Raw genomic sequence first — 22,534 nt, 5'->3', positions numbered from 1 at the left:
AAACCTAGTGCAGTGAGTTAAGAGGAGCGACCAGCGCCCCCCCCCCCCCCAACCAGGCGGGGGCAGGAGGCGCACCCACCCACCAAACCCCCCCCCCCCCCCCCCCCCCCGGGACCCCGGCGGGCATATGGGACCAGCCCGGCGGGGCTCGCCCCCCGGATACTGGGGCCCGCCCGAGGTGCCAGGATGTCCACCGGAGCGGGGCGGGCACAACACCAAACCCACCCCCCCGGAGTGCCGAGACCCGGGCCACGGATGGAGCCCCCGGCCCAGGGGAGGGGAAGGAAGGCGTACAGGGGAGGGGGAAGGGAGGGGGGAAGGAGACGACATGAAGGGCAAGGGGCAGCGGCAGTGCCGCAGAGAGAGGGGGAGAGGAGGAGGAAGGGTGACGAGGGAGAAGGGACAGGGATGCGGAGGACGGGCGGGGAGAGGCGAGGAGGGAGAGGCAGCAAGGGGGAGGAAGAAGGAGGGGAGAGGGAACCACGGGGCACCCCGGCGGCCCACAGGCCCCGAACCGCGTCGCCGTGCCCAGAGCGACGGACCGCGCCGGAGCGGCGCCGCCCCGGACACCAGGGAGAGCCCCGCAACGCAGCACACCCCAAGAGACCCAGGGGAACGGCCAAGACGCAGCCGCCACCCAGCAGCCAACAGAGGGGCAGACCCGCCCACGCCCAGCCAGGGGGGGACAGCACCTATAGAATTAACCCACTGGCATGCAGTGAATCCGAATATTAACTCTTAGTGCCCATTGGAGGTGAATCTGTTCGATCCTGTTGGCAGCAGCTGGGTTCCTAACTATAAAAACACAACCATTAGTTACAAATTGCCAAATACAGAAACATCAATGTAAGTTATCACGATGCGGTGGCTCTCGCTAACAGGCAGAATTAAGTAATCAGGTTTAGGTTAAAAAATTCTATATACTTAGACCATGTTTCTATAAATTTTTATATTTGGTTTTTATTTGAGGCAGATATTTTTCCATTAAAATGTGATTTATGAGGAGGTTAGACCATTGGTCGATATTCAGAGTTTGTTTATTTTTCCAGTTAACAAGAATTGTTTTTTTTGCGATAGTAAGGGCTACAAGTGTAGATTGAAATTGTTTATGTGGTAAGTCAGTTGTTGTTAAGTCACCTAGCAAACACAAGTTTGGAGAGAACGGTATCCTACAGTCCAAGACAGCGGAAAGTTTTTCTAAGACTTTAGTCCAGAAATACATAACCGGAGTACATAACCATAAAACATGAAAATAAGTGTCTGTAGTGTTTTGTAAACACTGGAGACAAATGTCGGAGTCTGAGAGTCCCATTTTCTTCATCATATATTGAGTAATGTATGTTCTATGAATAATTTTATATTGGATAAGTTGTAAATTTGTGTGTTTTGTCATTTTAAATATGTTTTCACAAACTTGAATCCAAAAGTCAGAGTCCAGATCTATAGACAAGTCTGTCTCCCATTTCGAGATGGGTAAAGACATTTTATCAGTATATGAAAGTAACTTATATATTTTTGAGAGTTTTTTTGTTGTTGTTGGAGAAAGCTTGGTAATATCTTTAGCTAAAACAGGCGGTTGGAGCGTACCCTAAAGTGTTGGAATTTGTTTCTTTATCATACTTTTAACTTGCAGATCATGTAAAAAATTTCCGTTTTTTATTTTGTATTTTTGGAGCAAGGATGTATATGACATAAACATATTATTTGAGAAGAGATGGTGGAGATGTGTAATTCATTTTTGCTCCCACACACCTAAATAAAACGATTGGTTGTTAAGTTGAAAGTCGGGGTTATGCCATAGGGGAGAAAGCCCACAGGGCTCCACTTGGGCTTTTGTAATTTCTAGTGCCTTCCACCAGGCAGTCAGGGTGGCGGAAATCATTGGATTTTTAAAACAATTATGTCGCTTAATCGATGTTGTAATAAAGAGTAAATCTACAAGTCTGAGGTTATTACAATCCCTGTTCTAGTTCCAGCCAACAGTTAGTATCTCTGTTGGGTTGTGCCCATAAAATTATATATTGTAGCTGGTTAGCTATATAGTAGTGCATAAAATTTGGTGCCTCTAGACCTCCTTTGGATTTATTTTTCTGAAGAGTAGATAGACTAATCTTTGCTTTTTTTTTATTCCAGTAAAATTTTGTAACGGCTGAGTCCAACAACTGGAACCAGTTAGCCGTAGGTTTAAATGGAATCATTGAGAAAAAATAGTTTATTTTGGGTAAAACTTTCATTTTAATAGTGGCTATTCGTCCTGAGAAATAGGAAGATTATTCCAGCGCTCCAAGTCACTATAAATGCTATCCAGAAGTGGAGTAAAGTTTAAATGAATTAAATTAGTTAATTTAGGTGAGATTTTTATGCCTAAGTATTTTAAATTGCCTGTAGGAAATGAGTAGTGTGGGTCCTGGCTTGCAAGGTTCCATGAATTTTCTGTAATAGGTAGAAGTGTTGATTTTGTCCAGTTAATAGAATAATCTGATAACTATGAGAATTTAGTTATTAAGTTAAAGTTCAATCTGGAGGACGGGAAACTGTTCCCGACTTGGTCACTTTTTCACCAGTGTATTGATGCATTCTGCCAGTCACAATCTCACTGGAGTGAGACAGTCCTGTCTCTTGAAGCACTGTGAGATGAGACCTGTTTCTTCTCAAGCTCCCTTGATCTGTTACCACCTTGTAAGACCTTGGTGTAGAAGCAGGTCCTTGAACTGTCTCTGTGGTCTGTGGCGCTGTTCTAATCCACACCCTCTGTCCAGGTCCAAGAACTGGTAGATCCCATGCTTTGTGTCTGGCATTGAAAGATTGTCGCTGTTTCTTTTTAATGTCCTCATCTTTCTCTCTGAAAACCTTGAGAATTGGCCAAACTGGTTTCAATGCGTTCGCAGTGGTTAGAACTGATCTTACCCTCCTCCCCATCAAGAGTTGTGCTGGACTCAGTCCGTGAGCCAGTGGTGTAGCTCTGAAAGCCAAGAGAGCTTTCTGAGGATCAGGACTTTAGTCGAGCAGCTGCTTCACAGTGCAAACGGCTCTTTCAGCTTCCCTGTTGCTCTTAGGGTAGCGAGGGCTGCTGGTCTTATGGCAGAATCCATAGTCGTCTTCAAATTTGGCCAATCCTGATGATGAAAACTGGGGCCCGTTGTCAGTCACCAAAATCTGTATACAGGTCCAAGTCCATATGCAGACGCGTTTGCAGATACAACTGTCTCTTTTTTAGAGCAGTATTGTGTGACTGAGGGTGAACTTAGCTTTTTCTTTACCTTTTCAAAGGCTGTTCTTTGTTGTGCATCCCAAGTCCATGTGCTGTCACTTTTCATAGATCACGCAGGGGCTTTGTCAGGGCTGGTAGGCTGGGTGAAAACTTACTGACGTAGTTCACCATTCGCATGAAGCGGCGGACTTCTTCCACATTACGAGGCTCAGCCATTTTCAGTATGGCACTGATTTTGTCTGGATCTGCCTCAACTCCATTTGCACTTATGAGATGTCCGAGGAATTTCACTCTGTCCACAGCAAACTCGGATTTTTCATTCAGCGTGAGGTCAGCTTTTTCACACTTTCTCAGTACTTCCTACAGCCTTTTGTCATGCTCTGCCTGATCTTTTCCGAAGACGAGGATGTAATCCACATGACATAGAGCGCCCTCTGTCCCTGCAATGATTTGTGAGATTCTTAGCTGAAAATGTTCAGGCGCGGATGAGATCCCAAAAGGAAGTCTCTGAAAACAGTATCTTCCAAACGGGGTGATGAATGTTGTTAAAAGTTGTGAGTCCTCATGCAGAGGAACCTGCCAAACCCAGATTTTGGATCCAACTTTGAGAAGACTTTCGCTCCCGCCAACTGTGCCAGTGTGTCATCAACTGCTGGTAGTATATGCCTTTCCATGCAGACACTGTCATTAAGTCGGGTGGGGTCCACACATATGCAGGGATTTTTGTTCTGTTTTGGGACGACCACCATTCCCCCACACCAATCAGTCGACTCTTCAACTCTTCTGATGACACCTAGTGCCTCCGGTCCAACTCGCCTTTAACTTGGTCTCTCATTGCTAATGGGACCCTCCGTGGGGCTGCGAGTGCATGAGGAACTGCTCCCTCATTCAACTTTATCTTGTAACTCTCCAAGCCATGAAAACACTTTTGGGAACTTAGCTTTGTACTGGGGGTCCTTCTCTGGTTGCACCCCTTGAACTGATGCTACCTGCTTAATCAGGTCAAATTTTATTAAAGCCGGTAGTCCCATCAGTGGCATCATTAGGTTATCCACCACATACACCTTCAGTTTGTCTTCCTATCTCTCTCTGTTTCAATGAATGCACTCACAACTCCCAAAACTTGTAATGGACTGTTATCTGGACCTTTGATTACTCTGGGCGGCTTCAACCATGGAGTACAACTGAGCTGGAATGGCTGTAACTGAAGCCCCTGAATCCAATTTGCTGATGTATTTTACCCACATTTCATCCGTCCCATCTGTGTCCACTGTCCCCATGATGTCCTCATCATCACTGCCACAAAATGTCCCTTCTTTTTACACTTGTGACATTCAGCTTTTTTGGCGGGGCACTGTTTCCAAGAGTGTTGTGGAGATCTGCCACACCGCTTACATTTTTCTTCATGGGATGTTTTATTTGCTGAGTTTGGTATGCCATTTGATTGCCCAAACTTGTGTGGGGGGCCCCTGCCTGGGCTGCATTTTCCCTTTTCTTGAATTTATGGCACCGGCATTAGCACCCTTAATTTCCGATTGTGACCCATGTATCAGTTGTTGTTGTTTTCTCACTTCCTCCTGCTGCCGGACTTGCATTATTGTTTTAGCCAGCGTCAGGTTGGGGTCTAACTGAAGTCTCTCTGACAGCTTAGAGTCCCTTATGCCAACTACTATACGGCCCCTTATCATTTTCTCCTTCAAAGGGCCAAATTTGCAGTGTTCAGCAAGTTTATGCACATCAGTAATAAAGTTCTCTGCCAGCTCTCCTTGTCGTTGCTGTCAGCTGTTGAACTTGGCACGTTCATATATAACATTATCTTTCCCCACAAAATGTTCATCAAAGGCTCTTGTTACCTCTGCATAGACAGCCTTCTGTTGATCCGGGCGAGATGGAGAATATTTGATCCGTCATTTCCGTCCTCCTCCAACCGTTCGCTTGTTAGCTTTAGCTTAGTTTCGTGTTGTCCACTCAAGCGGGACAACCACTCCAGATCTATTCCACTCAACGCTTACTGCTTAACGCCTACTTTATACTCACAGTAGGTTTGCTGCATTCTGACACCATGTTGTAAGTGTAGGTTCACAAATCACTCAGGAGGCTTCCATGTGCATCTTACTTGCGTTTATTTCGGTCAACTCAACACACACTCTTCCTTGGCATGAACCTAACACTCTTCATTTCAAGTCTAGTGCACAGGCCCGACCTATTGGGCTCTTAATGCCATTACATTGAGCATCAGTACAGATATGACGGAACTACGGAAGCTGGATGTTTAGATAACAATTCGTAGACACAGACTGAAAGAAATCAAGGAACTAAGTACAAACAAATTGACGAGACCATGAGGAACTCCTGGTCAAGACACGAGTGGCTGGAAAGAGCTGATTGGTATCCACAAGGAACGGGTCTGAGGAGAACAGACCAGAAGAAAACCTAACAATTAGTCAAGACATGAACTAGAGACACAGGAAAACATGACATAACGTGAAACTAAACTAAAATGTAAACATGTAAAAAAAAAAAAACACACACAGATCATGACACTCCTTGTTCAGGAGGCGCCCTAATCAGATGCCCAAGCCACCACCTTTGACTCGTCGATTCGGTGGAGCAGCGGCTTTACTCTAAACTGGATGACTGAGCATGACTGAGCTCAAAAGGAGACAGACAGCTTGTGGCGCAAACTCATTTTGATCACTTGTATCCGTGATCTTGTTCTTTCGGTCATGACCACATTGCTCGTGACCACAGTTGAATGTGGGAACGTAGATCGATCGGTAAATGGAGAACTTTGCCTTTCGGCCTCTTCACCATGACAATAGAGAGTCGGCATCACTGCAGACGCTGCACCAATCCGCCAGTCAATCTCTTACTACATTCTTTCCTCACTCATGAGCAAATATCATGAGTTAATAATATCCAATTATAAATTATTATTAACTCATTTGCTCCCAAAAACATATAACCACGTTCTATTTTAAATATTGCCATGGTCCCAAAACTTTATTTATAGTTTTTTTTAAATGTTTTTTTATGCTAGGGCATACAGAAGGCTTTGATGCAGCCTCTGACATGAAGAGGTTGCTTAAAGCATTGATAGTTATTACCAAAAACGGCCATCAGGTGGCAGCAGAGTATAAGAGATCAACCAGGGCCATGTTGCAACAACCTCTTTTCCCCATTGTTTTCAACAGGTTTGTGAATAATGAGGAAATGTATCTATATTCTAATTCTAATTGCTGCAAAACGGAAACAGATACAAATGTACTTTTTTCATGATGAAAGAAGAGATCTTTCTTTTGGTAGATTCCAGTTGTTTATAACAACAGACCACAATATTCTGTGGGCCTTGCAAAATCAGTCAAAATCCAGTAAAACAGCTGGGAGCGAATTGGGTTGCTTCAGTAAAAATGGCTGGAAGTATATAAGTTAACAGTATTATGGGAATAAAGAGAGAAGAGAAAAACTGAAAAGGAGACTGTAAGACAGACAAAGACTGAAACAAAGCAGGGAACAAAATAAAAACAAATTGACGTGACCAAGCGACACACCTGACACAAGACACAAGTGGCTGGAGGGAGCTGATGATGATGATGATGGTTCACATATATTTCTGATAAGACAACAAATGATGACGGTAGAAATGTAAATGAAATGCTGCGCTTTGGTGATGTTTTTTTTGTCCTATTCTTTATAGGGATTGCAGTTGACAAAAATGGTTTGATCTACTTTGTGGATGGCACGATGATCAGAAAAGTGGACCGCAATGGGATCATCTCCACAGTGCTCGGAAGCAATGACTTGACATCTGCACGACCTCTAACCTGTGATACCAGCATGCATATAAGACAGGTGACATGAAATGTCAGCGTTACTACTTTCGTGAAAATCTGAATTTTGGGAATTTATGGAAAGTTATGGAAATCTAGTCATATTTTATGAACTCTTATTTTTGCGGTGTAATACATGCACAATTGCCCAAGATGCAACGTTTTTTTGCCTTTTCGGATTGAAATTGTGTTTTTTTTAAAGTCACATTCTCACATTATTTGGTGTCCTACTTTGAAAATATTCAGATATACTGAAGCTTATATAGAGTCAAAGGTTCTGATTTGAAGCATGCATTGATCTTGACATTTTTACATTTGGAAGTCCAGTTAACCTCCAGTCTTCATTAATGGAATACAAATGAACATGCTATTTACAAAATCTTGTAAGCATAAATATGACTTAGCATCTATGGAACATTACTATTTGAATTAGACAAATTGACTTCAAACTTCACTCAAAATACACTTTATTTGCTGAATAATTATTGCAGTAAGCTTTTGGTTAGCACTTATACGTTTGTAGCATTTGGGTTACCCTTATTGTTGTATACATTGTTTTAGTGATTAAAAAAAATTGGATTTGATACAATTAATCCAACCATTACCTAACTGATTGTCCGAGTGCGGAAGTGCAGAGCTCTAGCCTATGCACAGTGGACAGACAACTTTTCACATATGCGGTGTACAATTGGCTTACTTTGCATGGTTTTTGTGTTCTTTAGTCTTTGGGAGGGATACTGAGTACCTTAGAGAGAATCCACACAGGCACACGGAGAACTTGCAAACGTATTTCTTGCACTCAGAAACTTTAAGCTGTGAGGTGGTGACAGTTGGTAAACACTGCTCCACTGTGCTGCCTTAACATTTACTCTATACATATATAGAGGAAGAATGTGTCTCCAAAGCATTATAGTTTGTCTGAGACAAAACACTTCACCTTGACTCTTCTACATCCAGGTTCGTTTGGAATGGCCTACTGATCTTGCAATCAGTCCCATGGACAACTCCATCTATGTTTTGGACAACAATGTTGTACTGCAGATCACTGAAAATAGACAGGTATTGTATTTATGTAGTACATTCATAATACTTTGTGACATATTGTGTGCTGCCTCTTATTTTCCTATTCTGCTAAAAAATAAATCAACATTATTCATTAATTGAATTAAGTAATACTGTTTGTGTGTGCATTCAGGTTCGCATTATAGCAGGCCGTCCCATGCACTGCCAAGTACCTGGTATTGAATACACATTGGGAAAGAGAGCAGTTCAGACCATGCTGGAGGGAGCAACAGCCATCACTTTGTCCTACAATGGCATTCTGTACATCACAGAGACAGACGAGAAAAAAATCCATCGCATTCGACAGGTAATCATTATGCCACATTCAGGGGTGTTGACCTGGGGGAATGGAAGACTTTCTGGAAGCCCCAAGCATGTTCGGGGCCCTTGTGAAACTCCACCTCAGTACAAATATACAGAGACATACAGAGTACTGTATATCCCACAGAATATTAAAGGAGATACAGTAAATTGATATTATTTTTAGGTGTGCCATTTTCTTACTAAAGAAACTTTTAATTTACTCCAACTATTTTAACTGCTTGTTCCTAGGTGTCAACTGATGGAGAAATTACTTACCTTGCCGGAGCACCATCTGATTGTGACTGCAAGGTACTTAAACCACTCCATTTCCCCTTCCATATAAAGGCTGCTGCACATGTAACCTCCAAAAAGCCTTAGTTGTATTATTGTTAATGTTAAGTTTGTCCTTCTCATTTCCTGTCTCACTTTATCTCCCTCCTGCAGAATGATGCCAACTGTGACTGTTACCAAACTGGAGATGGTTATGCAAAAGATGCAAGACTTAATTGTCCTTCTTCTTTGGTGGTGTCCCCGGATGGGACACTGTATGTGGCCGATTTAGGAAATATCCGCATTCGAGCAATCCGGCGCAACCAACCACTTACTGGTAGGTCATTTCATGGAGTTTAAATTGTTGACTGGAAATTTATTGTGCAACTTAGCACCACAGTGGGCGCCATTAGGTACATTTTGATTCCTCGAGTATGTGGTACACAGGCATTAATTTGATTCAAATAGGGTTGTGGATTAACAAATGCCTCAAACTGAAAAAACAGTAAGAAAAAATACTGACTGTTCCTGTGCGTTTTGGCCTCTTGGGGGCAGTGTGGTGCCATGCATCGATGGCGTACACACTTAAAGTAAGTACAGAAGAAAGTTGCGATTGAATTCCATTAAAATAACTAGTTTTTCACACATTGGGAAGAATTTGTGCTTTTGTGTGGTGTTATCTCACCTGTGGGTACCATTTTGTGTGTGGATATTTTATTTTTTCACAGATTTATATAGCACTTTTCTAGACACTCAAAGACGCTTTACAAGGGAATGGATATATTATTCATACACTCAAACATTCACACTGTGGTGGTGGTAAGCTACTTCAGTAGTCACATCAACCCTGGGGCAGGCTGACAGAAGCATGGCTGCCTACGGCCCCTCGTACCACCACCAAACATTACAACTTCCATACACCAGTGTAAATAGCACTGGAGGCATGACTTGACAAGACTTGGGGAGAGCGTGGCTCGAACAGCCGACCTTCTGGTTACTAAACGACCGTCTCTACACCCTGAGCCATGGCCGCCACAATATATGGATATTCGTTATTGAAGGAAAATCACTCCCAAAGTTGATGCTAACTTCCGGTTAGCAATTGAATGGGCTCCTCTCTTCATTTTTAGCATTAGCGCTAGGTTAGCGATGTTGTAAGGTCAAGTGTTCAAAATAAACTAATTTCTATGTGTCCTCAGGCTCGTTGGCATCTGGTCCCAGCTCCTATGAAGTGGCCTCTCCAGCATCCCAGGAGCTCTATGTGTTTGACTTAAATGGAACTCACCAATTCACACTATCCCTGGTCACTGGAGACTATAAATATAATTTCAGCTATAGGTGGGTGTGGATTATGAGATTTGTAAGCTTTTACTCCCCACCCTTCACCCTGACAGTCACATAATTTACCTTTTTTTTTTTTTCATACAGCAATGAGGAGGATTTAACAGCAGTGACTGACAGCAGTGGCAACACCCTTCGCATACGTCGGGATACCAACAGGATGCCTGTACGTGTGGTTGCGCCAGACAATCAAGTGAGTTGAGAAATAACACTAAGATAAACAACTCAACTCTGTTTAGAAATATCAATAGGTTAATCTATCTGGCTATGATACTGTACCAAGAGATTGTAAGCAAAACCTGCTTCTGCTTCGTGTAGGTCATTTGGCTGACCATCGGAACAAATGGGGGTCTCAAGTCTCTCACAGCCCAGGGTCAAGAGCTGGTCTTGTTTAGTTACCATGGTAACAGTGGCTTACTAGCAACCAAAAGCATCCAAATTGGCTGGACTACTTTCTATGAGTGAGTAAAATCATTATTACTGCATTAATATGTAGCCTATTACCACAGATGGTGAACATATGAAAAAACTGTATGAATTCGCATTAAATGCTACTTGTGTTATTTCATCAATTTTGGAACCACTGACTCCTGCTGGTTACACCAAAGATTGCCCTGAGCCAGATGATTGTTGCGATGCGTATTCGTAGATTATGGAAACTAAATTGATGACCCCCCCGCCCCACCCCTTTCTTCTTCACTGTATTTACAGTTATGACAGCGAGGGACGTTTGACTAATGTTACCTTCCCCACTGGCGTGGTTACCAATCTCCATGGCGACATGTCATCAGGGGCTGTTGCTGTGGATATTGAGACGTCAGGGAGGGATGAGGATGTTTCCATAACGACCAACCTGTCATCGATAGACTCATTCTACACTCTGGTGCAGGGTAAAGAGTTTAAATTTGAGGGCTTGGTGTTGCAGTTATGGTTTAAATCTTGTGTCTATTATTCTGTTCAGTTTAAAAATTAATATTGCAGGCCTATGTCTTTAACTAAGGTAATTGTTGGATACATTAAAATAACAAAACTTGGCAAGTGTTGAGATGTATTTTCATCAATGGTCCAATAGGAAGGTTTGTCAGGATTGCATTCGTCTTCTGTAATAAGCACTATTCTTATTTACATTTACAGATGACAGTGACAGAGACAGAGTACTGTAATATAACATTTACAACAAGATAGAAATTGATGGGGAAAAATTACTTGAGGAAGATCTTAAAGAAGGTTGACAACAAATTCAATGGGGTTAGTTCCACTTTGAAAACGCTCTCAAGAAATATATATATATATATATATATATATATATAGTTAATTTGCCGGCATGTTGTTGCTTGAACAAGGAGTCAAATCATACATTTTGCATACCCTACCCTCAATATGAACTAATGAGCCAGTTGAACCAAGGTCATGTGTGGCCAGCAGTGATTTGTTTTAGTTCACGTTACGTGTGCCCAGAGTGTGAGACAAACACAGCAGAGCAGAGCAGTATTGATTGCAATGTAATAAGTTATTCAACACCATCGAGTAGTAAAATGTTCCTCTGCATCGATACATATACATTATTTATGATTTCATCTCACACTGGGTCAGTATGGATCTAGTCTACAAAGTCTCATAAACTGTCCGATGAGCTTTGTAAACAATAATTAGATTATCTTGTCCTTTAGGCTGTACAGTATAATACAATTAATTGTGGACTATTATACAAAGAAGAGCTTCAGAAAATATTATCAGGTAACGATAAGATTGTAGGAATAAATAGTTTATTTGTATTTACTTTCATGTATAATCAGTTAAAATCAGAATATTCCTTGGTACAAAAATATTCCAGTGAATATATTTTTTTCAGGTTCGGCTTTATCCCATTCAGGGGTCGCCCCCGTGAATCTTCCTCTTCCGTCTCTCCGTGTACAATGCATCTTCCATTGTAAATCTAGCTATCTGCAAGTCTTCCCCCACCATATCCATAAATCTCCTCTCTGGTCTTCCTCTTACCTCCTAGCTATCGACTCAATGGAAAACAAACTTCTACTGATATTCCACTGTCTTTGTCGGCATAAAACCACTTAAACAACCACGAATCTCAAATTCTTGGAAAGTACAAACAAATCTTTCCCAGTTCAAGCCCTCTGCCTTGCCACTCTACAAATCGGTCTCTCCTTTCTTTGAGTCCAACCTCTCATCCAAGTCATCATACTGTATGCTGTTCTTTCTGTTGGGCCTTGCGACCTCCCTCGTCACCTTTCATCTCCTCTTCTTGTACTGCACGCTTCACTTCTCTGTCTACCATATATTTTCTTCCTCTTGTCATCCTGCCTACCCAGAGAAACCACAAACGCCTTCTTACTGGTCTTCCTAATCACTGTTGCTGTATCAGACCAATCACCTGCCAGTTCGTCAAGACAGCACAGAACTTTTCTTAACTCCTTCAATTCCTCACATTTTTCCTTTGTTAACATCCACCAATCAATCCACGGGTCTACCTTCACTCTTTTCCTTTTTCGTACCAGCATAGTCATTTTACACATATCATCCAATACTGTGACGCTACGGTCCCGTTTGTCTTTAATCTCTCTCAAGTTTCGTCTACATATAAACAGCATACCTGTGTGCACCTGCCGCCACGTCGTATGTCATCCTGTGCTCCTCTCACTTTTCATTTGCCACATCCAGTTCTTTCCTCTTTGCAAAAATCACCACCATTTGTCCTTTCAAATCACATCTTAATACCAAACTTGCCCATCGGATGAGGTCTGCTTCTCTCTTAATGTAGAAGGATTTAATGTTGTTTTTATCTGCCATCATTAGAAAAAAAAAAGTTTAAGTCGTTATAGACCAATTGTTTGTAAGTTGATTGAATAAAGCCTCTTGTTCATTCATCAGTTCTACTCAGTTACACACACACACACACACACACACGCAAACACACTAGTGGCCATTAATGCTGTGAGGTCAAGGGAAACCTAATTAAAAGAGACAGCGGGATGCTAATACCTGCTATGTGCCCCATTAGCAGGTTCAAATAACGCCGCAGAAATTAATTGAACTGTTTTTGCTCTTTCTTGTTCATCTGCTTATGATCACCCCTTTTTTCCCACCGCCTTAATAATCCATTCATTTTTTTAAAGAATGTCTTCTTTATGGTAATCACATATCCCTCTACATCCCCTCTATAGACCAGCTTCGAAACAGCTACCAAGTGGGTAATGACCGTTCCCTCCGGGTCATCTATGCCAATGGGATGGATACACATTATCAGACAGAGCCTCACATTCTGGCAGGTATGTGCACATTACACCACAAGAGAAGTCCTACTGTTATAGTTCAATGGCTCCGTTATGATTTACATTTAGTGTGTTCAAGTGTGGGGCAAAGGCAACACACTAAAATAAATGTTTGTCAGATGAAATTTGCTTGGTAAACCTCATCCCAGTCAGTTTAGCGCCCAGTATTTGGAGTTTTCAGTAGGGATGCACTAATATAGATCCTTTACATATGTTCTGGTACTCTGACTTTTAAAACCTCTGATTCTTTAACACCCTATACCTACCTGCCATATTTGTGCTATATTATTCATTCCTCTCTTAGTGTCCCCTCAATTGACTACATTATTTTATTAGAACATACCACAAATCTTCATTTTACTATATTTTAATGTGATCCCAAATATAATTGATCATGAGTGGTCTTCTTTATCATTCTTTCCTTTTATTTATTTGTATTTATATTTTTATTCATGAGGAAAGCGGCTGCTCTGGAACTGATGCAGAGAAAGCTATATTTGGATGCACATAAATTTACAAGAATGTAGAAAATTAAGTGTCTTATTCCAAGCTTTCATGGTGGAGCACACAAATTTCACCTATGGTGAAATTGTAACCCTGTGGGAGTGATTTTTCTAGCAGCCCAGTGTAATCAACTTAAATGTTTATTTCACACTTTTAGATTTCTTTGTCAGAATAAGTGAGTTTCTGATAGTGAGACTTTTTAAAGATACAAACCAAACCAGTGGACCTTACATTCTATTTGAAATTGTGATATTTCTTTTATAACCAGTAATAAGCACTCCTGGGTCTGGCTATTTTATAAATGGTCGAAATATGCACAATACTGCCCTACACATGTAATGCATGCATAAATGGATTTTAATTATTGTTTTTTACGCCCTAAATTTTGGGATCACCAAATAATCATAATTTTTTTTTTTAAGATCTATGTCAATGTGAACTTGCACATGCACGGTTGTACTTCTCGGCTGGGCAAGTGCCGATACCGATAGTAGTCGTATTACAATCGGGAACTAGAAATAAGAAATTAGAGGAATAGGAAATTGCCATTAATTTCATCCAATTTTAAGGAAAAATACTATATTGGGATTCATAGGTCTTTCTTTAAAAAACATTTGGGGGGGGGGGGGTATGTATCAGTATCTGGTATCGGTATCGGTGACTACTCAAGAGTTGATTATCGATATCAGTCCAAAAGAATGTGGCATCGAACATACCAAGTTTAGACCATTGCAAACTCTCTGACAGTGTTTCAAAACTGAGCAATATTTGTAACAGATTTTTATACAGCCCTTGTAAACAAATGTCAATACTGTAGATTCTGCATAATTCATAATCTGACACTGTTGGCATGCTGTGTCTATTTCTGTTAATATTCAGGTGCCGCCAACCCAACTGTAGCGCGACGCAACATGACACTTCCAGGAGAGAATGGCCAAAATCTGGTGGAGTGGAGGTTTAGGAAGGAACAGAATCGAGGAAAAATCATCGTCTTTGGAAGAAAGCTCAGAGTGAGTAGCATTCAAATTAACATTAGCCACAAAAGACAAATAATTAGGCATGGTGTGTTGTCCATGCTAATAAATCGCTAATTACACTCGCTGCCAAAAGTATTATTGCTGTAGACATGGGTTTGACATGAGATAAGAGATTTACATTTCACCTTATATTTCCGGGCAATTACTGTAAATCTGGATCTAAAAAGGTCAAAATAAGTTTTGCTTCCTGATGTGCTTCCTACAAGTTGGATTGGCTTGATGAACACTTCTTATATACCATCCAGTCAAGCTGCTAAAACAACAGCTGAAACTGTAAAATGTGTGCAATAGATTCAAACAACATGACAGTCACAATCCTGTAGAAAAAAATAATAGAGAATCCTATGTCAGTAGTGTAGGAGTCGTACTTGTTTGTTTGATTGTTTTGAAATAAACTGAATAGCAAACATTATGCACGACATACAAATTGTAGCCACCCTTAAAAATGTACTTAAGAAGATAAATAAGTTCTGATGCAACAGTGCTCACAAAACAATGAATCAGCCTCTATGTTTAGTCTTTATCTGTTAGAAAATTGTTTTCAGATGCAGAACGAACATGGCATCATGACAACTCTACTTACAAGGTAGGAGGGGATGAGTCTGGAATAACGACATATTTGTCCCCTCTGTTTAAATATTGCACGAAGTCTACCAGCACGGTTTAATAAAAAAGAAAACTGTGGCCTCGGCAGGGTTTTGATTCAAACAACAGTGCCACTCTCAGCAAGCCCTAATAAACTTTAATGAATGATCCACTACTGGTAACGAGATGAGTTGCAATGGGAACAACTTGAATGCTCCACAGACAGATGTGTTTGCCACATTAATGCATTAGTACATTAATTGAGGAGTTACTGTCAGCTACTTATGGATAATATGTATGAAATGTCCTTTTTCTGTATATTTACATCCACTTTCACTCATTAAAGATGATGGGTTTGATCCTCGGACTGGCTAAGGGAGCACATATTAGATGACAAATGGACTTTTAGACTGTGATTATCATAACCCTAACATACAAATATGTTGAGCTGACTGACTTTGATGTAAACTAAATGCAAAAACAGTATTCAGTCAGTCTGTGCTGTAGAAATCCTACAGGGAATGATGCGCATTAACAGGAAATTGCATTTTTCAGTAGTTTGTTGGGCAAAATAATAAAAAACATCCACTGTCATTATGAAATGCTGCTAAATTGTCTAAAGTTATAAACTGAATATGCAGGGTAGTTAAATACTGTAACTTTTGCAATTCTTCATGTTTTTGTTTAGCGGTTGTTGGGATGGCTGGCAGTAAAGTCATTTTGGTTATGAATTTGTCAACCTGAACAATGCTTAGTTGGTTCACACTAGCATTCAAAGTCTAAAATTATTCTCTCACATGCACACCCCATCAATCTTCAAGTGAACGTCAATATAAAAATAAGACTTGATGACCTGTTGTAAAAGTACAAGAACAGAATAAGTCACAATATATTGACTTCATATTCTTTCAACTTGGGCCATTTTAAAGAAATGTTTTCGGACAAAGATAAATTATGTCCCTGCCAATCTGCAACATGATGAATGATTTCCCTGCAATACTTGGGTGGTGGGGCAATGCACATGACATTTGGCTGGAATCCCTTTAGGCTTGTTTTTCATCCAACTGGCTGCTGGCCTCCTCATTGACACCCTATATCACTGTATTCAACTGGTGCTAATTTATATATGAATGAATGGTTAAAAAGAGGGTTATGAAAAGGACTCTTCTTTTCAGCAAGTCTCTCTGGTCTGGAAAACATCTAATTCAATTCCTTCCCCTTGCTTTTAAGATTCTTAATGTGAGGTTGGGACCAGGCCCAGATGTGCATTTATTTTTTTTATTTTTTAGAAATTACATTGAATGAGAGAGAGAAATGGGAGAAAAGGGAGAAATGTCAGTTGTTTAAATTTTTAAGACATCAACACAGGACAGGAAAATAAAGCAGACTCAAACTGTGTCGCTGCTTTATAGACAAAACAAGACAAAACATGCTAAATTGTAAAAAATTGCCTTAAAGTGAGAGTCGTTTTTACAGCCACATAATACATGTTATATATAAAATTATGTATTTTTTTAACAGACGGTGCAAAAATCCAGATAACATTTTCCAAACCTCACCACTGTTTTTCTCTAAATTATGATTATCTCACTTAATCTGTGTTATTTTCATTCTAAGGTGAATGGAAGGAACCTGTTGTCTGTAGATTACGATCGCACTCTACGAACAGAAAAGATTTATGATGATCATCGGAAGTTCCTCCTGAAGATCATCTATGACACCCAAGGGCATCCGACGCTGTGGGTTCCAAGCAGCAAGCTTCTCGCTGTCAACCTGACATACTCCAGGTATGCCTATCCTGAGTAATTTATCACACTCATTTGGTTAGGATTGTTACATACGTAATTCAATTCATTCAGGGTCAAATCACTTATTATTAGCCACCTTCCATATGGCGTACATGTGCAGCCGCAGTTATTAAATTTTGAAGAGATGCAAGAGATCCCCACGGCAGTGTTTCAAGCTGAATCATTAGTATTTGAAGAGATTTTGTTTTCTTTTTCAGATTCCCATTTTACGTTACATTGTAACACAATGTGACAATACGCTGTTAACCAATCAATTGCAATCAGTGGTAGTGCATCTACCACACAATCATGAACCTTACAGTTGAAACTAGTATCCCATTGAGAGTGCTAAACATTTACAATGGAAACAGTGAAATATGCAATATTATTCCTCCATTAAATGGCAGAAGGTACAATGAACCTGTGTATCCACCTGCTATAATTTTTACAACAGAATGATAGCTTTGTGTATAACTACACTGGTGGGTCTGCGTCGTAAAAAATCTGTAATTTTCCGGCAGCTGGGGCGACAGAAAAAATTGTGAAATAACAAAAAACTTACATTATCTTAAAACACTGTTTTTTTTCCATAATTAAAGTACAGTTTTTAGTTGTAAATTTTAACAAGGAAAAATAATGTGATTAATCTTTCAAAACATGGCCAATAAATGTTGTAAAACTAGAGGGTTTAAAATTGCAACAGTTTACTGTTAGGGTAATTCATTTATATAGCATGTTTCCACCTTGCAAGGCTTTCAAACCGCTTTACATTTTGACTTGTCATTCACCTTCTGATTTTGCTCAAGGAAAATTCACCTCGGGGATACCAGACGACCACTCTACCACTGATCCACACTGCCACTGTTGTTTATAATACAATCTCAAGCTTTCCTCTTTACTTATATCCAGTATTGGGAATAACGGCGTTTAAACAAACGGCGTTAGCTAACTTCATTTTTTTTTTCATAAACAGACTAATCTAACTAATTATTCTCCCCTTATTTGAACCTCCGTTGTCGTTATTGTATGAGAAATGTGTTGCGTTACAATTTATTTATAAGTAATGAGTAACTATAACTAATTACTTTTTTTAAAGTAACGTTCCCAAAACTGCTTAAATCTCATTAGATGTCCTTTCAAAATAAATGTTGATACAATGAATGCTACTATCTAGGACAGTGGTGTCCAAACTCGGTCCTTGACGGCTGGAGTCCTGCAAGTTTTGGATGTTTCTCTTGTCCAACACAGCTGAAGCTCATCAGCAAGCTCTGCATAAGCCTGATTACGATTCTGTTCATTGGAACAGGTGCGCTGGAGCAGGAAAACATCCAAAACCTGCAGCACTCCAGCCCTTGAGGACCGAATTTGGACACCACTGATCTAGGAAATTACAGAAATTGTAGTTATTTTCACTTTAAAAAAAATGTGAATTCACAAAGAAATTAAGGTAAAATTGCAAATGTTTACTTTTAATTTCTCAGTAAATACAATTGTTTTCTTTTCTTTCTTTCTTTTAAGGGGTTAACGTTGAATTTGACATTTTATTCAATTAAATAACAGACCAAATTTGTGAAATTATGATACATTTGAGAACATATTTTAACAATCAATATATGTATTTCTAATGGAGTTTTTTTTTGTAAAAAGAACAGAAATATTGTGTGTTTTGATTTCAGTTACATTTGACATGTAAAATCTGAGTTTATTTTTGTTTAGCTTAGATGTATTTAGTTTTTTTACAGTGTTATAGACAAGCGTAAATTTAATGATTTCATAATGGATGGAATATTTCAATATACGTTTGTCATATTATTATTTTTTCTTTGATGGTATGCAGCGAGATTGCTGTATATACAGTCAAATATGTGCCTTGGCTCAAGAAAGGTTGGCAAACAATGACTTACTATACTGAACTACTGGCTGTTCATCTGAGTTGAGTCTAAGATGCAATTTTTAAACACTGATACATTCACATGCATTAACCGGAGTGGTGTTCTGTGTGTATCCAGTACTGGACAGGTAACTGGCCTACAAAGGGGTCCAACCACAGAGAAGTGGGAATATGACAGTCAAGGAAGAATCATTTCCAGAATGTTTGCTGATGGAAAGACATGGAGCTACACTTATTTGGATAAGGTGAAGAAGTACTACAGATTATATACAGTTACTATGGAAATAATTGTCACACTTTTATTTTACTGATAGTTTGGACAGCATTGTATGATATTCTAATGAAGTCAGACTGCATATGCATACCCTTATCCATGCAAATGAAATTTGCCAACTCAAAGGGAAAGAGAGAAGCCCACGTGCATTTTTCTCTCAGAGAAAAGTACAGACAGAAGTGTCTGTAGAGACATGATAAAAAGACAAATGGCATGCATTTACATACCAAAAAGCACACAAACTTTAAAGGTTTGTTCTCTGTTCCTTCCACACTCAAAGCAAGGTTATCACTGTAATTTGCGACCAAACAAAATAAGCAACACTTAATGAAGCCTGTCCCCTTGTGGAAAGGGTTCTGCCCCAAAGTTAGCAAAGGAAACAAGTGTGAAAGTTGCTTCTCACTACTAACAGACCTCTCATGTCTCACAGTTAACTTATAAGAAGCTTTTTATTGCTTTAGTTTCTACAAATAAGCGGAATACACGGCACAAGAAAAGCCACCAAAAGGTTTTTTTGAACCCCTGCAAAAAGCATTACTGACATGGTTATTGTCAACACAATGTAAGATTATAAATGTCACTCCCAAAGCACAGACATAGCATTGCCATTGCCATAACCATTGCCTTTTTTTGAAAAATCTGACAAACCTATAAACATAAAATGTGCTGTCTAAATCCCCGTTTTCTCCCACTAACGTTGACGTGAAACACATCTACACCATATGGCACCATGTGGTGCCATATGTAGAACCAATACAAGTCCTAAATCAGCAATCCATTCCGCCAGTGACTCACCGACTTCCATCTCGCAGATCTAAATTATCTAGTAATTTAAGTACAAGTAGCCAAAGACCCAGGATCCCTTCACTGCAGTGTAGTCAGTTATATAAGGGACCTCCAGAGAGGTATCTATGGGGGTGGACCCTTGTGCCAACACATCCATATGACTTACTACCATCCAGCGTGTTGACTCCCCTTCACAGTCATTCCATAAATAGCTTTTTTTGACACCTCAGCCTGACAGAATTAAATAATGTCTGCTTCATGTTAACAACAGTATATGTTGTAGAAGTTGATGCTAGGACCAGGTGAAAGTTTGCATGATAACATTTGTAGATAACTATTTTCTGTGAAGTAAATAGTATAACAACATTCGATTGAAACATTCTAAGACCTAAACATGCACAATGCTCTCTCCACTGCTGCTGGGTAGGCAGGGGCAGCCTTGACTGTCAAATTCTGCAGTTGTGGTAATCACTCTACTGCTCAGAATAAAAGTGCACTGTCAGTAAGCCATGGATCAAAATATTGTTGTTGGAGTCCTAGTACTTGCATTTTTTGGTCAATTTATTGCAATAGGACTCTAGCAAGTTCAGTTCTCGCAAGAATCCCCTTTTAAAAAATGCAGCTGAAACTTCTTTTTTGGTCCCCCTATAGTATTTTTCCATTAAGGTTAGAGGACTGGTACTGGAGCCCAAACAGTGTTCTGAGGCATGTCTAATCAGAACTTTTCGACGTTGCACACCAGCTCAGGCTCTGGCGAGGTGACATTCCACATCCCAAAAGCTAGCCGAAGATTGGACTGCCAAGGTCCCTGCCTTCAGCTATCCATCCATCCAAACCATAAGCCTCAACTGCTTTACTCCTAAGATCATTGGGACATATAAACCACTCCACCTTGAGTACGGTGATGAGTCAAATAGAAGGGCAAGTTGTAGTCAAAGATGAAGGTTATACGGCAAAATCGCACTCATAAAGACAACAGCCTTTTGTCACATTCAAAGAAAAGAGGACAACATTGACGGATAGAGAATAGAGGAAAAGATATGTAAGGGCTACAAAAAAGGACTAAAAGAACACTAAATCATCATAGTAACTTTAGTATATTTGATGAATGTGTGGCGGCACGACGGTTGGCTGGTTAGCACGCCTGCCCCGGTGCAGAATCCGGGTGGTGGTTGCATGTTCTTCCCGTGCATGTGTGGTTTTATTCAGGTACTACGGTTTCCTCCCACAATCCAAAAAGCATGCATGGTAGGTTAATTGGACACTCTGAGTAGTCCCGAGGTGTGTTTGTGAGTTTGAATGGTTGTTCGTCTGTGTGTGTGCCCTGCGATTGGCTGGCAACCAGCTCAGGGTGTATCCCGCCTACTGCCTAAAAACAGCTGGGATAAGCCCCATCACACCCACGACCTTCGTAAGGATAAGCAGTTCAGATGATGGATGGATTTACGGAGGGTGACTGTGTTTTGAAGGGAGATTGGAATTTACGGTTTGCAATCGAACATTGTTTAGTTGGGGGTGAAGAGTATCTTGACATAAAAGAGCATTTACTCAGGATAGTTTCTAGTTGTTTCTACTCACTATTTAAGAAAAGTTTTTACACATTAGTTGTCCTTACACTTAAGGTTATAATTCACCACTACGGTAATCATTGCATAATTTCACAGGAGATCAGGTTGTATTTTCATTGTATGCTATTGTCATGGAAAATGTGAAATGTCACAATCATTCTTGGTAAGTTTCCTTTAACGGTAAAAAAGTACATTTCTAAGACTTGTAAGATATGTGAAAGGGATATTCTTTTTTCATGTTCATCCATGGAGGAGATCAAGTATCTTGGGTTCATGAGTGAAGGAAGAATGGAGCAGGAAAAACTGCAGTGATTCTGTCATGGCAAACAAGGAGCTGAACCAAAAGGCAAAGGTCTTGATTTAACGGTCTATCTGCGTTCCCACACTCATCTATGATCACAAGGGCTGCAAGTAGAGCCGCTGCTCCTCCACACTGAAAGAAGCCACATGAGTTGGCTCCGGCATCTGGTCAGGATGCCTTCTGGGCACTTGCCCGGTGAGTTTCTCCAGGTATGTTGACTATGTTCCACTGGGAAGGGGCCAGTACGGCAACCAGGACACGCTGGAGAAATTACGTATGTCTCCCGGCTGGCCTGGGAACACCTTGGGATCCTCTGGAACGAGATGGCTTCCCTGCTTAGGCTGCTGACCCAGTAATCCAACCTCGAATAAGCGGAAGTGGATGGATAGATGGATGGATGGATTGATGGGATGGATGGATGGAAGGACGGACGAACGAACAAACGAATAAACGGACGGACGGATGGATGATACTAGAATATTGGTTAAAAAAAAATG

At 40.4% G+C, this 22,534-nt stretch overlaps 1 protein-coding gene across 7 annotated transcripts in view; it reads left to right on the top strand.

The window, feature by feature from the left end:
* tenm3 (teneurin transmembrane protein 3) overlaps positions 1–22,534 on the top strand; it is a 269,085-nt gene that overhangs the window by 229,308 nt on the left and 17,243 nt on the right. For all 7 annotated transcript variants that reach the window (XM_086083026.1, XM_086083025.1, XM_086083024.1 and 4 more), the window contains 13 exons: positions 6,909–7,063; positions 7,999–8,100; positions 8,237–8,410; positions 8,656–8,715; positions 8,851–9,013; positions 9,876–10,014; positions 10,105–10,210; positions 10,336–10,478; positions 10,729–10,907; positions 13,197–13,301; positions 14,688–14,818; positions 17,048–17,217; positions 19,227–19,353. In XM_086083026.1, coding sequence (XP_085939152.1) covers positions 6,909–7,063; positions 7,999–8,100; positions 8,237–8,410; positions 8,656–8,715; positions 8,851–9,013; positions 9,876–10,014; positions 10,105–10,210; positions 10,336–10,478; positions 10,729–10,907; positions 13,197–13,301; positions 14,688–14,818; positions 17,048–17,217; positions 19,227–19,353 — 1,754 coding nt within the window. The remainder of the gene's footprint in view (positions 1–6,908; positions 7,064–7,998; positions 8,101–8,236; positions 8,411–8,655; positions 8,716–8,850; positions 9,014–9,875; positions 10,015–10,104; positions 10,211–10,335; positions 10,479–10,728; positions 10,908–13,196; positions 13,302–14,687; positions 14,819–17,047; positions 17,218–19,226; positions 19,354–22,534) is intronic.

This window comes from Leptonotus elevatus, chromosome 8 (genome assembly GCF_054856555.1).
Source record: "Leptonotus elevatus isolate MCC_2025b chromosome 8, RoL_Lele_1.0, whole genome shotgun sequence".
Classification (NCBI taxonomy): Eukaryota; Metazoa; Chordata; class Actinopteri; order Syngnathiformes; family Syngnathidae; genus Leptonotus; species Leptonotus elevatus.
This window is presented reverse-complemented; position numbering and strand designations above follow the sequence as displayed.